The sequence below is a fragment of the Strix aluco genome, chromosome 24, assembly GCF_031877795.1.
Source record: "Strix aluco isolate bStrAlu1 chromosome 24, bStrAlu1.hap1, whole genome shotgun sequence".
Taxonomy (NCBI): domain Eukaryota; kingdom Metazoa; phylum Chordata; class Aves; order Strigiformes; family Strigidae; genus Strix; species Strix aluco.
The window spans coordinates 2,407,267-2,431,728 of NC_133954.1; the positions used below are offsets into that span (position 1 = coordinate 2,407,267).

General features: G+C 39.7%; 2 protein-coding genes across 2 annotated transcripts; both read left to right on the forward strand.

The window, feature by feature from the left end:
* The first annotated feature begins 607 nt into the window (after window positions 1-607).
* Window positions 608-1,567, forward strand: LOC141933966 (olfactory receptor 6B1-like). Its single transcript, XM_074849111.1, has one exon. It carries the CDS (start codon window positions 608-610, stop codon window positions 1,565-1,567), a length of 960 nt encoding a protein of 319 aa, XP_074705212.1.
* Window positions 1,568-15,885: 14,318 nt separating this feature from the next.
* On the forward strand, window positions 15,886-16,833 carry LOC141933967 (olfactory receptor 6A2-like). Its single transcript, XM_074849112.1, has one exon. It carries the CDS (start codon window positions 15,886-15,888, stop codon window positions 16,831-16,833), a length of 948 nt encoding a protein of 315 aa, XP_074705213.1.
* The last annotated feature ends 7,629 nt before the right edge of the window (window positions 16,834-24,462 follow it).

Consider the following 24,462-nt stretch of genomic DNA (forward strand, 5'->3'; position numbering starts at 1 on the left):
TATATTGGAAATGAGAGAAATTTTCAGGTGTACAGGTCCTTCCCAATTCTGAAAGAAAATAATAAATGCAAATACCATAACCCTAGCAAACTTAATTAAAGTGCTATATTTGAGAGAACAAATACATATTTCCTTATGCATATAGTCAAGAGAAAGGGATAGAGAAAAACTGCTCAAGCCAAATTTCCCTTACATGAGTTCAGCCATTTAGCAAGACTGTGCTTTTTATCTAGCTGTCTTTTGGCATTAGTGGTCATCTGGGGAGTAGCTCGGGTCTGAAATGAAAAGCACATTTAATAATGTTTCCTCTACCCTTTGACTGTCTTTTAAGTGAAGTTAGGGGTAAGAAGGCCTATGAGGAAATTGGTGAAACCTGACCATTTTTTTGGAGCCAGGATCTGAATCACTAATCCTATAACGCTGCAGGACTCAAAAATTTTCAGGAGTGGTTAAATAAGAATGTAAATTAAATACCCAGTGTGAAATGTCTGTTTATATTTGGTATTTACAAGTCTAGTATGGAGAGGATGCTTGGAGGAGATAATACAAGGTGACTCTTATTTCCTTACTTTTTCCTCCTTACACATTCCAGGTCTTCAGGGTCATCATGATGCAGGAAAATGATACCCACATCCATGAGTTCATCCTGTTGGGATTCCCTACTGTCATAGAGCTGCAGGCTCTACTGTTTGTAATTTTCCTCACTGTGTATTTGTTGACTGTCCTTGAAAACATAGTCATCATCACTTTAATCAGAAGAAATCACCAACTTCACAAGCCCATGTATTTTTTCTTAGGCCATCTGTCTTTCCTAGAGGCCTGGTACATCTCAGTCACTGTTCCCAAATTGCTGGTAAACTTTCTGGTGAAGAATAAGAGCATCTCCTTCACAGGTTGTATGGCCCAGCTCTACTTCTTCATTGCCCTGGTCTGTACTGAATGTGTTCTCCTGGCTGTCATGGCCTATGACCGCTATGTGGCTATCTGCAACCCCCTGCGCTACCCAGTCATCATGAACCACAGGGTCTGCATGCAGCTGGCCATGGGCTCTTGGCTGGTTGGTTTTCTGATATCTGTGCTAAAGGTCGTCTTCATTTCCCAGCTCTCTTTCTGTGGCCCCAGTGTCATCAACCACTTCTACTGTGACATCAGCCCTTTGCTCAACCTCTCTTGCACTGAGCGGTTAGTTGCAGAGATGGTGGACTTTGTCTTTGCCTTGCTTATTTTGCTGATCCCCCTCTCTGTCATCATAATTTCTTACATGTGCATAATCAGCACAATTTTGTGCATTCCCATGGCCCAGAACAGGAAGAAAGCCTTCTCCACCTGTGTTTCTCACCTGACTGTTGTCATCATCTTCTTCTCAGCCACCCTCTACATGTATGCCCGACCCAGGAGTGTACATTCCTTGGACCTCAACAAACTGGTTTCCATAATTTATGCTGTAGCCACTCCAATGTTAAATCCATTCATTTACTGCCTGAGGAACCAGGAAGTAAAAGACACTTTATGGAATACCTTGTGTGGCGTGGGTGCTGTCTCCAGAGTTTCTGGGTCCGATCACTAATATAGTACTTTGAAGATAATCTTCCAGCTGAATTTGTCTGAGTCTTATGAATATCTAACAAGACTTTTACTTTCATAGAAATTAAAATTATGGTTTTGTTTAGACATCAGTTGTTAAGGATTACTTTACCTGAGTCAATCTGCATGTTAAGCTAAAATCAATGAATGATAACACTGTGTAAAAGAAGGTGTTTCTACTAAACATATCACACACTATTCCTGACCAGTAGAGAAGGCAATAACCATTGCCTTCTCTTAATGTATGTTTTTGGTCTGTACCAAAGAACACAATTGCATTCTGACCTTGATCGAACTTAATATGAAACTTGGATTCAAAGAACAGTTATGTCAAATTTCTTCACAGGTATTAGGATGGGAACTTCAGTAATTCAGATAATACCAGTAATTTTAGGTAGTTTTTATAGAGGAACATGAACCACCACTGAGAAGTTCCTGCTTCTTTTCATTAACTTCAAATAGAACTTTGGGAACTAGCTGAGATTTACAGAACAAACATTTACGTTTGGTGAAGAGGGCTAATTTACATAGTTTAACTTCTATTTTAAATGCTAAATGAGCCTCCTGATTTTCAAGTGTAATTTTCCTCTGCTCCTTCTGTATTGCATGAGGAGATATAAGCACTAAGAAAAGAATCAATTGTCTAAACATTCAGAAGGAGACGGACAAGAAGAACTTTAAGCAATTCAACAAAGACATATGCAAAATCCTGCACCTGGGAAATAATTACCCAGTACTTCAGTATAAGTTGGGCATTCACTGACTAGGCAACAGCTCTACAGAAAAGGACCTGGAGGTCCTGGCAGACAAATTAACATGAGTCAGCAGTGTGCCGCTGCAGTGATGAAAATCAACTGCCTCCTGGGCTGTATTAACAGTAATCTAGCCAGTAGGCCAAAGGAAGTGATCCTTCCCCTCTATTTGTCACCTGAGACTGCATATATTTGTGAGATTACATCTGCAGTGCTATGTCCAGTTTGGGGCTTCCCACCACAAAAAAACCCACATGGACAGAGTGTAGTAGAGAGTTATTAATAATGGACCACATGGCATACAAAGAGAGACAGATAGAAATAATTTTTAAGTGTGGAAAAGAGAACGTTAAGGAGGTATTTATTTGGAGTCTGCCACTACTTGAAGGGTATTATAGAAAAAATAGAGGCAATTCTTAGTTGTGTATACCTGAAAAGACAAGAGCCAGGAGGACAGTTGCAACCAATTAAATTCAGATTAGATAGTACAAAAAAGAAAGAAAGAAAGAAAGAAAGAGAGTGATTAAGCACTGCAACAGAGTCCCAGAGAGGTTGTGAAATCTCCATCTTTGAGTTTTTCAAAGCCTGACTAGACAAATCCCTGAAAAACCTGACCTAACTGAAATATGCTTTTGACAGCAAAATGAGATAAAACTTCCAGAAGTGGAACCCTTCCAATCTAGGTTTTTGTATGATTCTTTGATCTGGATGTCAGGTGGAAAATCCTGTGGCATCTCAAATAGCAATATAAATTGATGTTTAGGCAACTGAATCTCACTGTAGCTACCTACTGAATAGGTTTCAACATATGACTGAGCAATACATTCAATACAATCTAGGCAATACGTTCAATGGTTTATAGACACCCATTCAAATTTATATAGACAAATGGAGCTCAGTTCTGTTCTCCACTCAGAAGTGTCTAGTGCCATTTGACACATAGAATCATCGACTCAGAAATGTTTTTTAGGGACCTTTGAATATCACAAAATCACAGAATAGTTGAAGTTGGAAGGGACCTCTGGAGGTCACCCAGTCCAAACCTCATACTCAAGCAAGGAAAACCTAGAGCTGGTTGCCTAGGACATGTCCAGACAACTTTGGATATCACCAAGGATGGAAACTCCACAACCTCTGTGGGCAACCTGTGCCAGTGTTTGGTCACCCTCACAGTAAAAAAGTGTTTCCTCATGTTCAGAGAGAACCTCCTGTTTGTGCCCATTACCTCATGTCCTGTCAGTGGACACCACAGAAGAGGCTGACTACATCTTCTTTACACTCTCCCTTCAGAAAGAGTCGTATACGTTGATCAGAACCTGCCTGAGCCTTCCTTTCTCCAGGCTGAACAGTCCCAGCTGTCTCAGCCTTTCCTCATAGTAAACAAGCTGCAGCCCCTTAATAATCTTAATGGCCCTTCACTGGACTCTTTCCAGTATATCCACATTGCTCTTGTTCTGAGAAGCCCAGAACTGGGTGCAGTACTCCAGGTGTGAGTAGATCCATAATTTGACTTCCCTTTTGTAGCACAACACTCACCATCTCTATATTATGCCAGTTGTGGCTTGGTCTAGCTGAGAGTTGAAAACCTTCAAAGGCAGATACTGTAATCTCTCTGGACAACTTGTTTCAGTACTGTTCTGACCTCCTAATGAAGAAGCTCCTCCCAATGGCCTATTTGCAACTACTGACTTGCAAGTCATTATCTTCACTTCTTTTTATAGTATCTGTCATGATGAAGAACTGTTTGGCCCCATTGTCTTTGTAACTGTAGGCTTCTGTTAGACCACATCATAGTCTCCTGTTCATGACATTAAACAAATCTACGTATCTCACCTTCTTTTCATAGTACATGTGCACTAGGACACAACTTAACTTCTTAGTAGGGCTTAGTAAGAACTCTCTAGTTTCTCCACATTTTCCTTGAACTGGGGGAATCCCAAAACTGGACACGGTAGTCCAAGTGGAGCCTGACCAGCCCTAGAATCATAGAATCATAGAATGGTTTGGGTTGGAAGGGACCTTAAAGATTCCAAGCCCCCCTGCCATGAGCAGGGACATACTCCACTAGACCAGATTGCTCAAAACCCCATCCAACCTGGCCTTGAACCCTTCCAGGGACATGGCAGCTAGAGCTTCTCTGGGCAACCTGTTCCAGTGTCTCACTACCCTCACAGAAAAAAATTTCTTCCTTATAACAAATATAAATCTACCCTCTTTCAGGTTAAAACTATTACCCCTCGTCTTATCACTACACTCCCTGATAAAGAGTCCCTTCCCACCTTTCCTGTAGCCCCCTTTAAGTACTGGAAAGACACTATAATGTCTCCATTTCTCTGGGCTGAACAATATTCCTGCTTGACGAACCTGATCTCCTTCTACGACAGGGCTTATTTGATGAGGGAAAGGCTGTGGATGTTGTCTACCTTGACTTTAGTAAGGCCTTTGACACCGTTTCCCACAGTATTCTCCCGGCAAAACTGGCTGCTTGTGGCTTGGATGGGCACACGCTTCGCTGGGTAAAAAACTGGCTGGATGTTCAGGCCCAAAGAGTTGTGGTGAACGGAGTTAAATCCAGTTGGTGGCCAGTCACGAGTGGTGTCCCCCAGGGCTGGGTTTTGGGGCCACTCCTGTTTAACATCTTTATTGATGATCTAGACGAGGGGATCGAGTGCACCCTCAGTCAGTTTGCAGACGACACCAAGTTGGGTGGGAGTGTTGATCTGCTTGAGGGTAGGGAGGGTCTGCAGAGAGACCTGGCCAGGCTGGAGCGATGGGCTGAGGCCAACTGGAGGAGTTTCAATAAGGCCAAATGCTGGGTTCTGCACTTTGGCCACAACAACCCCCAGCAGCGTTACAGGCTTGGGAAGGAGTGGCTGGAGAGCTGCCAGTCAAAGATGGACCTGTGGGCTTTGTTGACAGTCAGCTGAACATGAGCCAGCAGTGTGCCCAGGTGGCAAGGAAGGCCAATGTCATCCTGGCTTGTATCAGCAATAGCGTGGCCAGCAGGGACAGGGAAGGGATCTTGCCCCTCTACTCAGCACTGGTGAGGCTGCACCTCGATTACTGTGTTCAGGTTTGGGCCCCTCACTCCAAAAAGGCCATTGAATGACTCAAGCGTGTCCAGAGAAGGGCAACAAAGCTGGTGAAGGGTCTGGAGCACAGGTCTGATGGGGAGCGGCTGAGGGAACTGGGGGGTTTAGTCTGGAGAAGAGGAGGCTGAGGGGAGACCTCCTGGCCCTCTACAACTGCCTGAAAGGAGGGTGTAGAGAGGGGGGGATGAGTCTCTTTAACGAAGTAACAAGTGATAGGACAAGACGTAATGGCCTCAAGTTGCACCAGAGAAGGTTTAGACTGGCTCTTAGGAAGTATTTCTTTACAGAAGGGGTTGCTGGGTGTTGGAATGGGCTGCCCAGGGCAGTGGTGGAGTCCCCATCCCTGGAGGTGTTTAAGAGTAGAGTCGACATAGCGCTGAGGGATCTGGTGTAGTTGGAAACTGTCAATGTTAGGTTAAGGGTTGGACTGGAGGATCTTCAAGGTTTTTTCCAACCTAGATGGGCTGCAACTCAGTATAGCTGGTTGCTATTCATCTCACCTAACTGTATGAATGGGGTTTGACTCCAGGTTTAAACATATAAGTGGGAGCAGAAGATGACTCAGCTTTCAGCATTATCAAGGATATTCTAGGACTTGAATTAATTGGACAGTCATGGGTGTTTCGTGCCTCTTGGAATGACCTTTCATACCCTGGCTGTCCTCTAGTTGCTGTTTTGGAAGGACACTGGCCTTACACAGAAACTGTGCCATATCTACCAGTGCTATAAGGTGCCCTGGATACCCTGGGGGGTTCAAAATAATAGTAGACATCTATCCTGGACACTGAATAGGTCTCTAAGCAATATAAAAACACTGTCTAGAGATCTGTTGAGATGATTAAATATAAAAGCAAGCATCCAGTTTCCTAAACATAACCATCAGGAGCCATTTCAGTAGAATTTGTGTATCTCACCTTGGCCACAGTTTACAGAGACTGTATTGCCCAGGGCTTCACTGACTATTATCACATCTTAGATACTTAGGATGGAAATTTACTCTAAAGGATCCACTAAGAGCCATGTGGACATATACCATTCTAGTCCATTTGTTCAGGGGAATAGAGATTAATCCCCAAGACAGGTCAAAAGTGCTTAAGAAGCATTACAAACATATATTAATGATTTAGAATGCTTATGTCAAATAACATGGGTTTGTTCCTGTATCACACATACCTTAAGAATGTAAATTCATTTGCAAGGTGCCTTTTGGAACTAAATAATTCTCTCTCAGCCAAAACTTATTAGGGTCTGCTCCTCATAGAATAGATAAAACTATTTTAATTTTGCCTCCTTCCTCTGTGGAAAAACTGTGGATTTTTTCAAGAGTTTCTGGGTATGACACGCTCTCAATTTCATACCATGAAACACCATTTTGGTAGGTTGTAGTAAAGCCTTCATGTTTTTTCAAACACTTTCAACTAAGCGCATTGAGGAAAAATGTAAAATATCACTATCTTCAGAGTTCAGAGGAGAACTGGAGTTTCTTCTCAGAGATTTAGATCTACACCTAACTACCCAAACTGTACTTATTCCTTTATTGAAACTCTCCCTAATCTCCTGTGCTATTGCTTAATTGTGCTAATTTGCATTGGCTCTATTAAATTATTCTCAAAATTTCCCAGCATGCATTCTGTCATACCTGGTCTCCTCATTCTTACTGTCCCACTTCATAAATAAGAGTCAAGCATGTCTGCATGTGTATGTTAATGTTTGCTAACTTCAGAATCACAGAATCATAAAACAATTTAGGTTCAAAAGGATCTCTGGAATTCCAACATCCTTCTCAGAGGAGTGCCAAATGTGCAGACAATTCAGCTTGCTCAACTATGAGGTTGAATTTTTATTGTCTCCAAGGAGATTCCACCACCAATGTGGGCATAAGTTCCATCCTTTCTGTGAAAATATAATCTCCTTATATCTAATAGGAATTTCTGGTGTTCCAATTCATTCTCTATTGCCTCTACTCCTGCCACTGGGTACCTCCAAGAAGAGGCTGTCTCCAACTTCTCTAATCCCACCCCCTCCTCCCACCTAGGGACCTGTAAACAGTGAGAACTTCCCTGGGCCTTGACCTCTTAAGGATAAACAAGCTCTGCTCTCTCAGCCTCTCCCCGTATGTCTTGTTCTCCAGACCCTCAACCAGCTTGCTGGTCTTTCACTAGACTCACTCCACTCTATATGTCACTGTCTTTTTTATTCTGGGGAACCTTAGACTGGACACAATACTGCAGTATTGTGCAAGACTGGGGTCTTGCAAGTGTTTAATAGAGGAGACAAATGTCTTCCACCATTGCACTGGCTACAGTTTTAGAAATACAGCCCATGATGAAGTTGTTTGTCTTTGCTGTAAGGGCACACTACTGACTCCTGTTCAGTTTGCTGTCAACCAGGATTCCCAGAAGTTTTCTGCAAGGTTATTTCATAGTCAGTCAGGCACCAGTCTGTCTTGTTGCATGAGGGGCCTTTTTTGTCCAGATGCAGGATTTTGCATTTTTCTTTAAAATGTCATTAGGCTATTTAAGTGTTAGAATCACTCATCCCAAGACCCCTCTGAAAAACACAGATTTTATCAGTAAGCATAATTTTTCACATGGAAGTAGTTTCTTAATTATAACTCATCTTATTTTTCCAGATCAAAGAACTCTATAAACACTAGCCATCAGCTCAATCCAACTGAGGTAAGAACACTATGAGGGTTTTAATGTACACAGAAGTCTATCAGTGGAGCCCACACTGGACTTGTGATTAGAATTTGAGATTGTCTGTTTCATGTCCTCTTTTAGTCTCTGGATCATATCTCAAATTTCTGACTGAGATCTTAAAAAGTGCAAGACACTTCCTGGTGTGATTTGAAATTAAAACTGCAAACATACTGTGATCTGGTCTCATTCCTTCTGGAGAAGGATAGGAGTCACATGCATATTCATACAAAACTCTCATGAATTTTTCAAAAGGCAATATCTTCTCAGTACTACCATGATTGTTTATTAATGAAGCTTTTTACCTAGTGTGATGGAATCAAAGAGTCTGCAGGCAACATCAAGCTGTTCAAGATACAGGATGCCAGACGGAGGTTAATGCCACCTTAATGTGAATGTTGGATGGAGACTTTCAAGAGAAGAGTTAGGCACTAAATTGTGTTTGAAATCAACAGACATTGGAAAATGAAAGGAAAGCAGGGACATTAGCGTCACTTTTATCCTTCTCTTAGACTGTCAACTTATGACATGAGATTCTTCTCACTCAGTTTTAGCCATTTAAAATTAGTTGTTTCACCAGAAGCCACTAGTAATCAGAGGATACAAATAGCCAAATATGAAGGACAGCTCATTTCTTAAGCAAAATGTTTCAGATGTTTAGATAATTTGGGGAACACATCTTTTGGAGGTAATTCTGTTTTTTCAATAATTATGAAAGGAGGGACAACTAGCTTTGACTTGACTCATAAACTTTTGGATTGCTAAAGTTATTTGAAGAGAATTCCACAAATTCCACAAATTTCAGCTTTACTATATGGCACAATAGTTGTGTGAAGGATCTTTCATGTGTCTTGATATTTGTTTTTCCCTAAATTTAGTATGTTAGGTAATACAGTATTAGATACCAGATGTATAGTGAATATCAGTCATGACTGAAATTAACATGTGGCTAGAGCCATGAAAAGCGCTCAGATTTCCTTTGTGGGATTCATCTACCTAAATTTAGGGACTGTGAGAGACAAGAAACCAGGCCTGTGAGAAACTAAGAAAAACATCCTGAGAAAGCAAAAGTTGAGGCTGATTGAAGAAATGCCTCAAACACTCGCAAGACAAAACTATGAGTCACAGGTGGATGCTGTGGAGGTCGAAGCTGATAAGGCTGCCCTGATAACACAAGGTGCAGCTGGAGGAGGGAGCCCTGTGGAGACAGGACAGCTCTGCTCTGGGGCACCGGGACAAATTTCAAGGGCCATCTGTCCGGTGAATGACCTTTGCTTCATTATCCATGAAATGCATATTAAAGTTAACACCCCTCAATATGCTAACGAGGGCTAACATGATCATGCTAATTACATCATCCCATGAAACACCTTACCCCTCCCCGTACATGGGATACGTGGGTGTGTGGGTCGACCTAGGGGATGGACCCAAGGAAAGTGGGTATAAATCAAGGGCGGGGAAAGAAAGGGGGGGCCCTGGAGAGTGCAGTGAAGCGAAGAAGACTTGGAGACTTGTTGTCCGCTCCACTGGGGATTTGCGAATCTGAGTCACTTGCCTCCCTCATCTGAGTGGGACGTGACAGGGACAGGACTCTGTTGCATAGTCATCTAGTGTCAACTCAGAGATAACTCCAGCTCTGGTTGTAAGAAAGGCGTGGTGATACCTGTGAACCTTATGAAAATGTTTTGAGACAGAGACATATAAGACACTAGAAAGCAACATTTATACTAAATCTTGCACTAGATGTTAGCATATTTTTCTGTCATCATCACAACTACAAGTCTAAATTTTCATTATAGTCAGTGGAGATACGATCAATAGTCAATGAAGTTTAAAGAATGGTTCATCTGAACAAATGTGGTAGCTAATTCAGTTGCTGGCAAATAGGAATTTAATGTCATTTGAGATGCAGTAGATCATCCAGATACACTCCACAAGGGTATAGGCATCATCTAGGTTGAGTATCAAAACTTCCAATTTCATAAAGAAGTCCCAGGTATTACCAGGAATCCCAAACACTACCAGTTTGGGAAACTGAAATGAGTCCAAGATAGTTGTCTACTTTTTGATGACATGAATGACTCTATAGACTCCACTGATGGCATTGACCAGGTTTCAGATGACTATAACAGTTGAGACTACGACATGTCCACTTCTACTGTAGAACTGGAATGGGACTCAAGTGACTGGTGTAGCTTTGGATGATCTTGGGTAATTTGTTGGCCTGTAAGTGTCAAGCTAGGAAAATATGTGTCTTCTAAAGTTCTTGTATTATATGGCAGCCTCACACAAATGTCTCATATAAACTTGGTTGCTTTGGGCCCCAGGCATTTAATTTTAAGTATTTAACCACTAAAATTAAACGTGATGAATTCTCACTGTCTTAGTCTGAACTACTGATTCTAGGTTTACTTTGTGTCTAGTGAAGATGAATACTTATTTTCAGGAAATATTCCATCTCATCCTAAAGTAGTTATATAATATAAACAAGACAGAACAGAACAGATGACACTAGATGACTATGCAACTGACTTTATCACCTGAGATAAAATGAGTTAGTGGGTAAAAATTTTCTATTGCATAACCTCTCCCAATTTCTTCTACAAGATATACTGTTTTAATATTTTACACAGTCATTTCCTGGAACTGTTTATGTCTGTTCATTGCCTATACTGCGATGCTAAGGACAATTACGCTCCTAATTCTTTCCCCAACTATGAGATTACATGACATGGAATTACCTTGAGCCACTCTCTTTTGGGCTAGAAGAGTGAGGTTTATCTTTGCTGTATTTATGCATACAGAAGTGAAATGTGTATACATAATATGTAGGTCTAGACTGTCTTTGAAGTCATTGACAGCAAATGAGACCTCCCAGGGCTACAGATCTGAAAATAATGCCAGATGGAGCATACCGTGGAAGTGTAAATTTCTCTCTATTGAATGTTAGAGCAGACTAGACCACTTGATTTCAAAGAGATACCTATACTGTGCAATTTTAGTTATGATAAATGCAGCCTGTAGATGGGATTTATCTTACCTTGCTTCAGATGTCTAAGGATTACCTAAAGTCTATGCTAATCATCTACAAACTCTACAGCATTAATGAAGAAAAATAGTCAGCTCTCATGTGCGATTTACCCCATCCTTCAACAGGTATTTAAGATAAATTAGATGAATTTACCTTCCTGTTACCAGATAGGAAACATAGCTTATCAGTTCAGACAACTACCTTTTAGATATCTAAATCCAGATGAAATGAATTCCACTTCATTTGACACTGTTTTATATACAGCAACTGGTATCCATGTACCCCCAGTAAGCTTGGAAGTCTCAAATACCTCTCATAAGTCTCTATTATAATAGAGTAAAATTCCTCTGAAAGTAGTGAACAATGTCAGACTCTGTACTAGGTCGAATGGTTATCATTATTTGTTTTAGAGGAGGGAAGGTACCTCTGCTCCATTTCAGTCCACTCCATCCAGCAGAAAAAAAATCATGAACCAGCTTTTTTTTTTTTTTTTCAGAAGACTAGTTTATTTTCACTTTAACCTTACTTGTTGACTCAGTTTTCACAGTTATTTGACAACTTCTGCTTTTTTGGATTACTCTTTCCGATGAATAAAATAGCAATTTTCCCACTATGCCTTAAACTTCAATTAAACTCATGAGCTAAGCAGTTAATACTAAACAGCTGAGTAGAATATGAGGCATCACCAACCAACTTGTACTGCAAAATGTGTACTGTAAATTAAATAGGAATCTAGATTTATTTTCCAAATTTCTTGAATAAATAAAAGAATATAGTCAGATATTAACAATGTAGATTTTTTCTCAATTTTGTAAGTCATAGAATAGCACGAATACATGTATATAGAAAGCATTGAAAAAAATAATATCCTAATCACATGTACTCAGATAAAGTAACAACAACAACGACAACAAAGGATGTGAGTCATCAGAATATGAAAAAATCAGGAAAAGTTCCTCACAGACAGTGAAGTCACTCATCTGTGGGCTGTCTCTGGAGTGCTTGTGGGAGAAAAACACTCTCCTCTGAAATGATACATGTTATTCTAACAGAAGTATTTAAGGATGACTCTACATTATCAATAACTTTACCACCACTTCATTCCCAAATTGTGATTCCCAACTGTGATGCCAAGTCACTGCGAATGTTTATTCATATCTGAACAATCTTTTGGAGTGATATAACCATTTCCAGATCTAGGGATTATATATGTAAAGGCTCCCTCCTTTTAGGCAGTATAGATGAAAATGTGCTGATTTGTTTTCCATTATACTAGACTGAATTCTAGCCCTATTCCAGCAGAATTGATACTCTCAAATATCCCTATATACAATGCATAACACTCACATCATGCAATAAGAAACAGTATACTGGTCGGATGAAACACAATTCTGTAATTATTCCAGGCAACTTGAGGTGGGAGAAAAGAATGGTAATAATAAGGAAGGACTTCTTCTGAGATCCTCAGGTCATCAGAGAGGCTTAAGAGAAGATCTAGAAAAAATGCTGTGCAGAATTGTCCTGGACATTTTATTCTAAGGGGAACTAGTCTTGAGCAAAATGAATGTAATCCCTCTGCACCCCTTGGCCTGTTTTTTGGGAATCAATCCCTTTAGCAGTATAGAAGTAGCTAATAATGAGCAGAACAGATCACTATGAAGATGTCAATATCTCATTGTTGACACATAAGAAGATAAGTGACTTAGCAGCTCAGCTAAGCTTCTGAATTTAGGAAAATATATAGTCATGATTGGGATTCATCTCATCCAACCCTAACAGCACCTAACAATTACCTTCATTTGAGCTAATTGTACAAGATTATTTTGTAATGGCTCAATCCCTTCTAGAGCACAATTCAAGTAATTTTGTCTTAACTGTTTTCTTTGGGATAAGATAAATCCTACCCAATGTTCATTTATCTCCACTGTTTAAGTTAAGACAACCAGCTTATACAAGTACAACCTCATGACAGGTCTTTAAATGTGGGATAATAATATTTTCCTTGTCATATCTGCAGTGTCAGGGAAAGACAAACCCTATAGAGTATGAAGGCCCAAATCCCTTTTTCTCTGCTGAGTAAGATAAACTTTTTTGTTACATGCCTCACATTGATTAGAGGAGAAGCCTTTGAAAGGATCTGTTTAATGAGCAGCTGTACAACTTGTTCAGCAATTTAATCAACAGTTTTAGTCAAAAACCTCTGAAAAAAGAACTCACCAAAATAAGAATGCTGCTTATTTGCCTAATATGCTTCTGGCTACTGGAAGATTACCAGACCTTCTGTTTTCAGAGTTCAGGTGGTTATTTTTTTTAAGCTCAATGACAAATACTATTGCCAAGCTAAGGGAGAGAGAAGAAATAATTTGTTTCTTTAATTGGTCCCTTTGGAAGAACAAGTCAAATGCACAGATGAAGTCTTCAGGAAAGTGAAGAAATAATAAACAGATGTCATGGCACAGTCTCTCTGAACTTCAAACAGTCCATTCAACGTTGGTACTAGGACTCAAATTTGTAAGTGAAATAGAAATATTTACTAATCTAGTATTTCTTATCATAAATATTAATAACATGTTTTTTAAGTCTGCTAAGTAGTACATTGGCTAATGAAGCTAGCAAAAAAAAAAAAAAAAGACAGAAAATACAGGTTTTTAATTAAATCTTTTTAGTGAGAAGCCACATAATAGATCTTATTTCTCACAAAACAACTGTGAATTTTCATGCAACAAAAAGAAAAAAAGGGAAGCAGTATCTTTCAGCAGTATCTTTTTGTCAGTCCCTTCCCTTCCCTTCCCTTCCCTTCCCTTCCCTTCCCTTCCCTTCCCTTCCCTTCCCTTCCCTTCCCTTCCCTTCCCTTCCCTTCCCTTCCCTTCCCTTCCCTTCCCTTCCCTTCCCTTCCCTTCCCTTCCCTTCCCTTCCCTTCCCTTCCCTTCCCTTCCCTTCCCTTCCCTTCCCTTCCCTTCCCTTCCCTTCCCTAATATAACGTTTTGTTCAAATAACTCTTAGAAAAAGGACCTACAGTTACAAAAGACATTATTGTAGGTCTCTATAGTTAGGCACTCGAGAACTAAATGCATTGTTGATGTTAGCATAGTAGACTAAAAGAATAGGTAGTTTTGAAACTTTTTCAATAAATTATTCATGGTATTACTTGCATGATTTTACTTCATTAACAAAAAATTTGTGCTTCAAAGCCTTTAGAAATTAAACATCAAAGTTTGGGAAATCCAACCCTGGCTTTGTCATAGTTAACAAAGAAAACACAAAAGAACCTCAGGGTTGTTCATCCAGATATATGTGTCATTGGAATTTCACTTCACTGGTGTCTCGTTTTCCCCAGCGATTAGATAGCAGTGATGTGATTCAGCTGACAGATTAAGGGTTCTTAGTTTTTGTGTCTCCATGTAGAAGTGTGAGATAGGAGTTAAGATTCAATTACCTACATGTAAGTGTCTAGTACTCCTTGAGATATCCTAGATGATATCCTCCAAATATTGTTTCAGAAGGTCATCTACCAGCTGATGAGCTATATATTGGATAGCCTAGGCTATCTCAAATAACAATAAATAACTATATTTAGACCGAATCAGTCTGTTAGTCTCTGAACTTGTACTGTTAGTGAACGGGATTACATCGGTTCACAAGTCAAGATACCAATTTAATGTAACAAAATGGACTTGAATAAGTCATCTACTTTTGAGATGCGAAAAAATACCTTTCCCAGCCTCCAGCTGTCATTTCAGAAGGACAGAGGTCCTCTATAGATCCTGTGTTATGTCTACCTGGAATTAATTGATAATTCAAGTACCACATGGTATGTCAGCTTCTAGTAGGCAACTATTTATGGGCAAGTGAGTCAATATCTTAACACACAATTCAATTGCCTGAAACAAGACTTAGATCTTAGCTATCCCACTTGGTTTCTAACTGCTATTCCAGAAGTGCACAGGGCTACTGTACATCTTGTGTATATGACATACGTATTTGGACAGCTCAGATAGACTGGGGTATCCAGCTGAATCTTGCCCTTATCACAGGAAAGAGGACTCCAACACTTATTAGTTATTCAGGCTTAAACCCTGCTTACACAAGAACTGAAATATATTATACAAAATGGAAACAAACTGGCAAATTTCTCAAAATTTCTGAAAAATGTGAGACAATGTAGGGAATTTTCAAATTGGATTTTGGATCAAGACCACAATTTCTGGACACATGGGCTATAGAGTAGAAAAGCTTTATTTATGCTTATTATTTAAATGTTGTTAAAGTTACAGTTTGAATTCTGACCTTTATTAAAGTTTCAACTTTACAAAATAATAATGCATTAATGATGATTATGTAAATACTGCTATTGCTGTTGATAATATTTTATTATTTTAAGAAGTATCTATGGTGACAGATTTTCTGGCAACTGTTTGCAAATTCACAAATAAGTTCATGGTACAGTTTAGAAAATTACTAGACATAATAACAGATAATGCCCTCTAGAAGACGTTAGACATGTCACTGAGAGAATTCAGAATTATCATTATTTTGGTGTAAATACCATGACTTAATAGTTAATAAAACTAGTAATTATAGCACTATCAATGCTAATATTGACTGCAGTGTGAAAGAAATGTTAAACAACTGTAGAACAAGAGAAAGAGAGAAAGGTATTCTAATGTATTATAATCACTAATAGTAAGTCATTGATGTCATTGTCTTTACAGAGTTAGACTGGAGACATGGACATGAGCAATCACAGCATGGTCAAAGAATTCATTCTCCTTGGATTTCCCATTGCTCCTCGCTTGCAGATTCTCCTATTTGCAATATTTCTCACTGCATATCTCTTAGTTTTAGCAGAAAATATTATCATCATCCTGACTGTCTGGACAAACTATAACCTCCACTCCCCTATGTATTTCTTTCTGAGTAATTTGTCCTTCCTGGAGATCTGGTATGTGACAGTCACACTCCCCAAGACAATGCTGAGCTTCGTGTCAGTGACAAAGCAAATCTCCTTCATGGGTTGCATGACACAGCTGTACTTCTTCCTCAGCCTGGGTAACACTGAGTGCCTCCTCCTGGCTGTCATGGCATATGATCGCTATGTTGCCATTTGCAAGCCTTTCCATTACTCTAATATCATGAGACACACTGTCTGTGTCTACCTTACTATGGGGTCTTGGATGACTGGTTTCTTAGTTTCTGGATGCAAAGTATTTTTTATCTCTCAGCTAACATACTGTGGACCCAATATAATCAACCATTTCTTCTGTGATGTTTCTCCTCTCTTGAACTTAGCCTGCACAGATATGGAAAGAGCTGTTCTTATGGATTTTGTGGCTGCCTTATTTATTCTTCTGATGCCTCTCTCTATAGTAATCATATCCTATACCTATATTATTTTCACTGTCCTTCACATTTCATCTGTACAAGGTTGCCAAAAAGCCTTCTCCACCTGTGCCTCCCACCTTATAGTGGTCATTGTCTTCTATTCGACAAGCATTTTCATCTATGTGAGGCCCAAAACATTTCCAGTTCATGACACAAACAAAATTGTGTCTGCTCTCTATGCTGTTGTTGTTCCTCTCTTCAATCCCATCATTTACTGCCTGAGGAACCAGGAAATCAAGGATGCTCTCCAAAAGGTCTTGTTCAGAAAAATAGTTTCCTTGCAGAAACATTAGCAGATTTAATGACAGAAATTAAGAGATTATATAAGCAAGAAAACCACACAGAAATAATTGGATTTTATGATTAAGTCACTTCGTGAAAAGCTCTGGTTTGTACTTCAGAAGCTGAAGCAAGACAGTCCAAGTATTATTTTCTTGAAATTTGGAAATTACAGGGAACTGATTGATATGAATGAAATAGACATACATGACCTTCTGTCCTTTTGAGTCCCACCAGAGACTTGTTTTAAGGAAAGAAAAAATTAAATGTTGTTTTAAGTGCCCTTAGTTTTGCTTTAACAGTCAGATCTCCTATATAATCATAGATAAAAGTTTATACAGAAAGACAAATTTAGGCAAGATTATCTGAACTTTTCTCTGGAGGACCTTGCATTTTTTCACTGAATACATGAGGAAACCATTCCCATTTTGTCTAGCTGAGGGTGAGAGCTACCCTAACTTTAGGAGTAGAGTTATCTACATGAAGACAGAAGGAACAAGGCCAGATAGCTATAAATATATGAATATGCTGTCGAAATTATGTCTCTCTAGCCCAGCCTGAAGCAATCACCTCTGGGAAAAGAGGTCTTAGCTCAGATTTGAGATTCAAAGAGAGGATGAAGCACTTCAGGTTTCAGGCAATTCCTATTGTCTCTTGCTGAAGCTGGAAGATGATGTTTGTGCCTGTCAGAGGCATATGCTGGTTGAGGATCTTTGTCAGCACATTAAGGATCTGTAGGAAGAGGTCAGAAGACTGTATGATATCAGAGATGATGATAAAATCGATTGAAAGGATGTTCTGAGAACCTGCAGCTACAAGAACATGAACCTGTACAGAAGGAGGGAGAGCCATAGTGAGTCCATGTCAGGTTGTGTAATGGAAACATGGGTAATGGGAGCATCATGACAATAACGACTGTAACCTTCTGACTTCTGTCAAGAGGAAGAGGGCTGTTCTTCTCCTTGCAGATCTACAGCTACAGAATGGTTTCAATGCCCTCAAAGTAGATAGGTGGCTGAATGCTCTATCCAAAGAAGAATCAGTGCCATCTGAGCCTGAACCACACAGCAGTACCAGAAGGATGTGGCAAGTCACAGTAATAGGGGAAGTCCACTCCGTGGGGCACAGAGGCCTGACCTGTCAACCCGAGGAGCTATCTAGAAAGATTTGATGCTTGCCAGTGGCTCAGTTCAGAGGATGATTTGGAGAGACTGCTGTGGTGGCTTCGTTGGCTGCTGGATGCCTCAGCATTACAGGGGGAGAAAATAAGATGAGAAAGCTTATGGACTGAGATAAAAGGACCGGGAGATCATTTACCAGTTACCCTCATGGGCACATCAGATTTGACTTAGGGAAAATTAATCTGATTTATTGCCAATTAAAAATAGAATAGGATAGTGAGGAAAAAAAATACAAAACTAAAAACACCTTCCCTCTGCCCCTCTTCCAGGCTCAACTTTACTTCTTAATTTCTGACTCTTCTACATCCTGCCTTCCAAGTGGTGCAGTGGGATGGAGAATGGGGTTGCAGTCAGTTCATAACACTCCTTCCTCATACTTTTCCCATGCTCTATCATGGGGTCCCTCTCACTGCATACAGTTCTTCACAAACTGCTCCAGCAAGGGTTTTCTGCACAGTGTACAGTCCATCAGGAACATACTTCTCCAACATGGGTCCTCCACTGACTGCAGTTCCTGCTAGAAGCCATCTCCAGCATGGGATCTCCATGGGCTGCATCCTTCTTCAGTGCAACTCCACCTGCTGCAGCCTGGGGTCCTCCATGAGCTGCAGTGTGGATATCTGCTCCAAAGTGGTCCTCCATGGACTGCAGAGGGACAACACACTTCACCATGGTCTTCGCCAAGTGTTTCAGGGGAATCTCTGCTATTGTGCATGGAGCACCTCCTCCTCGTTCTTCTTCACTGACCTTGGTGTCTGCAGGGCTGTTTCTCTCACCTTTTTCTTACTCTCTCTCTCAAATTGCCACACAGTGTTTTTACCCTTTCTTAAATATATTATCACAGAGGTGCCACCAGCTTTGGTGATGGGCTCAGTTTTGGGCAGCAGTGGGTCTGTTTTGGAGATGGCTGAAACTGGCTCTGTTTGACCTGGGGGCAGACCCTGGTCTCTTCTCACAGAGGCCACCCTGCAGGACCCCCGGCTACCAAAACTTTGCTATGTAGACCCAATACAACTGCCAAGCTTGCCCAGCCCTTCCAACTCAACAGTTCTATGATGCTGTGATTCTGCAGCCTCAGATACGCTCCTCTCTTTAAGTGAAGTCAAAATTTATTTTGAAATTCTTTTAATAAAAAGTTCATCTTTATTTTAACTATTTGAAAACATTTGACTTAAATATTGTAGATGGCAATTCTGTTCTTGCTAGATGGCCCGGAATGCTCAAATTTTATACTGTTCATCACTCATCATTTTTTTAGAACGGTCAAGCTCTGTCTGCATTGCATTACAGGAGTTACAGGCTTGGGATCAATTAATTCCTCAAGCTTTTAACTACTCACTGATCTATCTCCTAAGAAGACAGCTGCATGCCACACACATCATTTGGCTGCTCCACACTTGTAATTTCACCACATTAGTGGTCACTGTGAGCATATTAGTGTTCATTTCCAATTCTGCTTTTTAAATGACAGGTGTACTCCAGCCACAAGAGATGAAGCTGCTCTGCTTTGTCTATACAGGTGGTCACAAAGCTTCCTGCACTTAAAATCCTCATCTTCTGCCTATCCTGGGACTAGAGAAGGTCATAGAACACAATATGGATGAAAGCTTGTAGTTCTAATTCTAACCTCACATGGCCCGTCTAAACCAGAGGCAGTCTGTTAGGAAGTTCAGTTTGTTCTCTGTTCCTTTTGGGAGTTCTCTCATCAGCACTAGAGACCTCTGACAGTGAAAGCAAGCCAACACACATGATATGATCAGAATAACAGGTTTATTGTCCTACACTAGGCTGTACTGGTTAAGTACAGGGCTGCTCAGCATAGATCCCAGAACAGCCCTAATGATATTGATTGCTACCCCTCATAATCCTTTTTACTCCCTTTCCTTCCTCCAAATAAACAAGTCAGCCTTATTTATTTTTTTCAACATTAGCTTTGGTTTTGCTGATTTGTCAAATTTATATGGTAGCTACATCCTTAGTACGTGACACCCTGTAAGCCAGCAGCCCTCTCTCAGTATCTTTTAATATCTTTCACCTAGGGAAGTTCCAGTACTACCTTTTTACTGCCTTAGAATCAGGTGTCTTCCCCCATCATTATTCTGTTGTCTGGGCTTACTAAGCACTCCAAAAGAAGAACAGGCTCTTTAAACTTAAATGACAGACTTTGTTGCAAAATATATAATATCTATAAGCTTTTCTTAGCAGAGAAAGTCTCAAAATGATCTGCATTAAATAGAAGTACAATGTGTTTATAAACAAGTCCTTTCACTGTAGGAGACTATGTTTGTGGGACCATCTCTGTCCTAGTGTTTGTTTCAGGTCATTGTCCCATCTTTCTTCATAGGAAGTCCTTCTGTCCCTGGCATCAGAGGTTAGACTGTGTGTTTACTCCTTGCTCTTCTCTGCAATTTCACAATCTTTGTTACGCTGCAAGGTGTCCCTATGTTTTTTGTTTCATGTCCCCTTTTCCTTTCTTCTCTATGGGTCATTTAGCTGTGTGGAAACCTCTCTCTTTACTGTCCTCACCTGAATTCCATGTCAAGAGGAATCCTCCCCAACATACTGTCTGTCAGAGAGCTTTTCTTAAACAACAGTCCTTACTTAAATAAACACAACATAATTAGCAATAAGTAAAGAAAATAAATGTAATTTATTAAATCAGAATGCCAAAGTCACCAGATAAGTGATGGTGCTAAGATTAAGTTCCTTCATGTTTCTCTTCAACTTTTGATATTTCGTCTGAATACCCACACTTCCTTTACAGTCACTAAAGCAACTCAGGTGAGACACCTCCTTTGAGAGGTGGCATGAAATATCCATAGCTTCTCAGCTGCTCATTTCCTCCACTACAGCAGACACCTATGGGGTATGGCTAGCTGAGAGCTAGGAAGTTATTGTTCTCATCATATGGTAGATGTGAAATAAAGGTAAGACAAATTACATCATAGGACTACTTTTTTCCTTCTATCTTTATCTTCTATTTTTTCCCTCTGAAGATCGAAAAGAACTCTAGAATGATTAATTGAGAGATAAACATCTCCCTTTTAGTACTTTATATTTACCTAGCTAGATCAGAGTTCTCCAGTATAGAAGTCTACACCTAAGCTTAGACACTTACATGTAGGCAATTGAATCTACAGTGTAGAAGTCTACATATAGTTTTTGGTGGTGGTCTTTTTTTTTTTTTTTGTCAATGGAGAGAAGTGAGGGGAACTTCTATGGTGCACTTAATCCTTTCTTTATGGTAGACATCTGAAACTGAAACCTTAACAGTGTGGTACAAGCACATCAACAGAGGTATCTAGCTGAGATGCCCAACCTCAGCTCCTTGACTGGGAAGGTGCATTTCTGCAGAAGGTCCTCCTTCTGTCAGTCTTAGTAGGCATCTAAAACAATGTGGAGGGGAAAAATCTCATTTTTCATCTCAGTCCTTATTGATTTTACCATGGATACTTATGTGGTTTACTACATGTTCTGTGTGAAACTGATCAACAGACATGGTATCAGGGTAGAGATTATATATTTATTTAATTATTTATTTCATATTAGATGAAAATGTAAAGAAGAAGTAGGAATTATTTACATGGTTTGCATAATGTTCTTTATTCCAGGTCTGACTGACTATTCTCACTTAAAAGATGTTCTGGTTATGATGATATAAGCAACAGCATTAATGCTCAGCCACATATCTTACATCATTATCCCAGCAGGTCTTTGATCTGCCACACCATCATGCAATGCTAGTGTCCTAGACAGACATCACAAACTGTAGAACTGTACTCAGAAGCTGAATTACTGTCTAGATCTGCTGTATACATGCCTTTTGCCTATTATAAGAATTCAGATAGGTAGCTCAAACACAGATGAGAAGTAGTTCTGACATAAAAGGAGCAGATGAGTTTATCTCAACATAGACAGTTATTGCTGTGTAGAAGGCAAATATTTAATAAGCTGAGTCAAAATCAGCTGCCCTCCAATCCCTTTATAGTCCAGGTCATAAATAGGTACTTATAGAGGGAAATTCCTCTCATCATGAGGCAAGCATCTGCTTTAAAAGCAGTTTATTTTCCAGAAGTGCTGAGTTGCCCTCACTGACTGTAAAATAAAACCAGGCAGGCATGCTGCTTTTATGAGTTGTCTATATTGCAGACAGATAAAATCAGGTGAGATCAATCCTATGAAAATCTCAGGTTGCAGAGAGCGTAACTGATAATTTGTAGATCAATTAATTTGAACTGCATGTGTGTAGGGATTCTGGCTTCAACTCTTTCACCCATGTATAAGGATCTAGAACCATTTGACTGCTGCTTGTTGTTCTGTTTGGCATCCATCATAACTCTCAGGTCTTTTTTATCAAGGGTGCCACAATGGATTCTCAGCCTAACTGAAGTATGTCGTTATTCTGGCTTAGGTACAGAACTTTGTATTTTCCACTCTGAAAACTCTGTATTTCCATATGAGGTTTCCTTTGCTCCAGTCCTGCATATATGCTACATGCTTTATAGCATCCTTTCTGGTTTCCAGCTGCAGCTGCATCTGTCTTCTGTAGGTCTTGCAGAGTATTTTCTGGCTGACTGGAGATGATTTGGATACCATAGAACATCCAGTATGCCAGTAGACAGCAACATATACTTACCCGATCCAGCGCTTTCACTGTACCTTAGATGTTAGGAGCAGGATTAGTCTAACCTAATTTGAGGGCTCTACAGTGCAGATGCAGATACATGAATGTGCATGTTTACGTGTGTGCTGAGGGTTTTGGTTGCAGTTATATGAGCACAATCCAACTCAGTACAATGAAGAGAGTTGAAATAGATACCTAGCTGAACAAATAAATTAACTGCCTACTGAAACTGCTTTCTGGACTCCTTTGTCTCTATTCTTTGGGACTTCTGTAAGTGGAAGCCAGTAAGAATAGAGAACATCCCAAATGTCACTAGACTGCTGTGTTTAGGCAGCTGAACTCCATCTTAAATATTTACATATTAGGTGTTTAAATTGGGACAAAGTAATCCTATATCTAACATAAACCTAAATGTAAATATATGTATAAAACTCCATTTTGAAGCTGAGGCTTTAGTTGATAATTATTGTACATGACTGTGAGTACTTAAATCAGGCATGCGGGTACTGAACAGAATTTCTGTATGTCAATGTCATCAGTCAAGATAGACAGATGAGGCAACTTGAGAAACTGGTTCAGTCTATCTAACAGAGGCATTTCACACTATTGGAGGAATCATTTCAACATAATATTTCTACTGTGCTATTTTGAAAATACATAGCATGGCTTTTCATAACTCCAGTGTAAGAGAAACTACTTACTCCAAAACTGATTGCCAGTTCAGGTTCTGGATTTAGATTTAGGGCACTGAAACCTTTTTCTAGTTTAGTCTTTGGTAAATGACTGCCATATCTCTGCTTCAGGTCTTTTTGGTTTTGGGTTTTTTTGGTGTTTTTTTTTTTTTTTTCCTCTGCCCTATAAAAATGAGTAGCTATCAGCTGGTGTTATTTCATTGTCCAGTGTCTCAGAAAATATCAGACATTGTCAGTTTCTTACTTCTACACTGTATGGAATCACAGAGGAAACAATAGCATCCCTCTTTCCGTGATTGCTTCCACTGGGAGGCTATCTATAATTTCTAGGTCAAATCCCATGAGACACTGAAGGTAAATAAAGTGGTTCATTCATCTATGCTGGTATAAATCATGCATCTGACACAGCAGTCTACACTTCATCTGTTCCTTATTGATCATATTCTCCAGGATCAACTAAGGCAGTGGATTCCACTCTGAATTCCCACTACAGAAGGTTGAGAACAATTTTGTTTTTCATACTACAGGCTGAAGTATTCTTATTATTGAAGGAACAATCTGAGTTAGTGACAGACAAACAAGACCCAGAACTATAATTAGCTGCAATTACACCATAACCGGAATGCTATGTGTACCTTTGTACCTCAATAAGGTTTATGTAGATGTAAGTCTCTTCAGAGCTAGCCATAGAAACCTCTGATGGGGTCCTTCAGATCTGTTTGGAGGTTTTTAAAATCAGATTGTATATATCCTTATGTTACATTGCATTTCCCTCACAGTTCTTGGGATATACGTGATATAACTTTAGAAATGTATAGATGTAGAAACTAAAAGTTTGGTGATGTAAATGTCTATGTATTAGCTCATAATCCAGCATTTCTTTATACTGATGGACAATATGATAGTATGATTCATCTGGCTTATTTTAAGCCTGTGTCTTAGATGAGATAGGACTGCTAGTGCCTATTTATCTCCATGAAGTATAAAGTAAAAAACATTTACCTTTTTACAATGAAAAATTCTGAATTGATTAGATGAATTTCACAAAACTAATTTCTAGAAACCCAGCAACAAAGCATCTGGACTTTTAGAATGTCTTAAATGGTGGTGTAACCCATTGCTATGAATTTAAGCCTGTCTGGATAG

Bases quoted from the DNA above. Each gene is read 5' to 3' on its own strand.
- LOC141933966 (XM_074849111.1), top strand. From the start codon at position 608: ATGATGCAGGAAAATGATACCCACATCCATGAGTTCATCCTGTTGGGA.
- LOC141933967 (XM_074849112.1), top strand. From the start codon at position 15,886: ATGGACATGAGCAATCACAGCATGGTCAAAGAATTCATTCTCCTTGGA.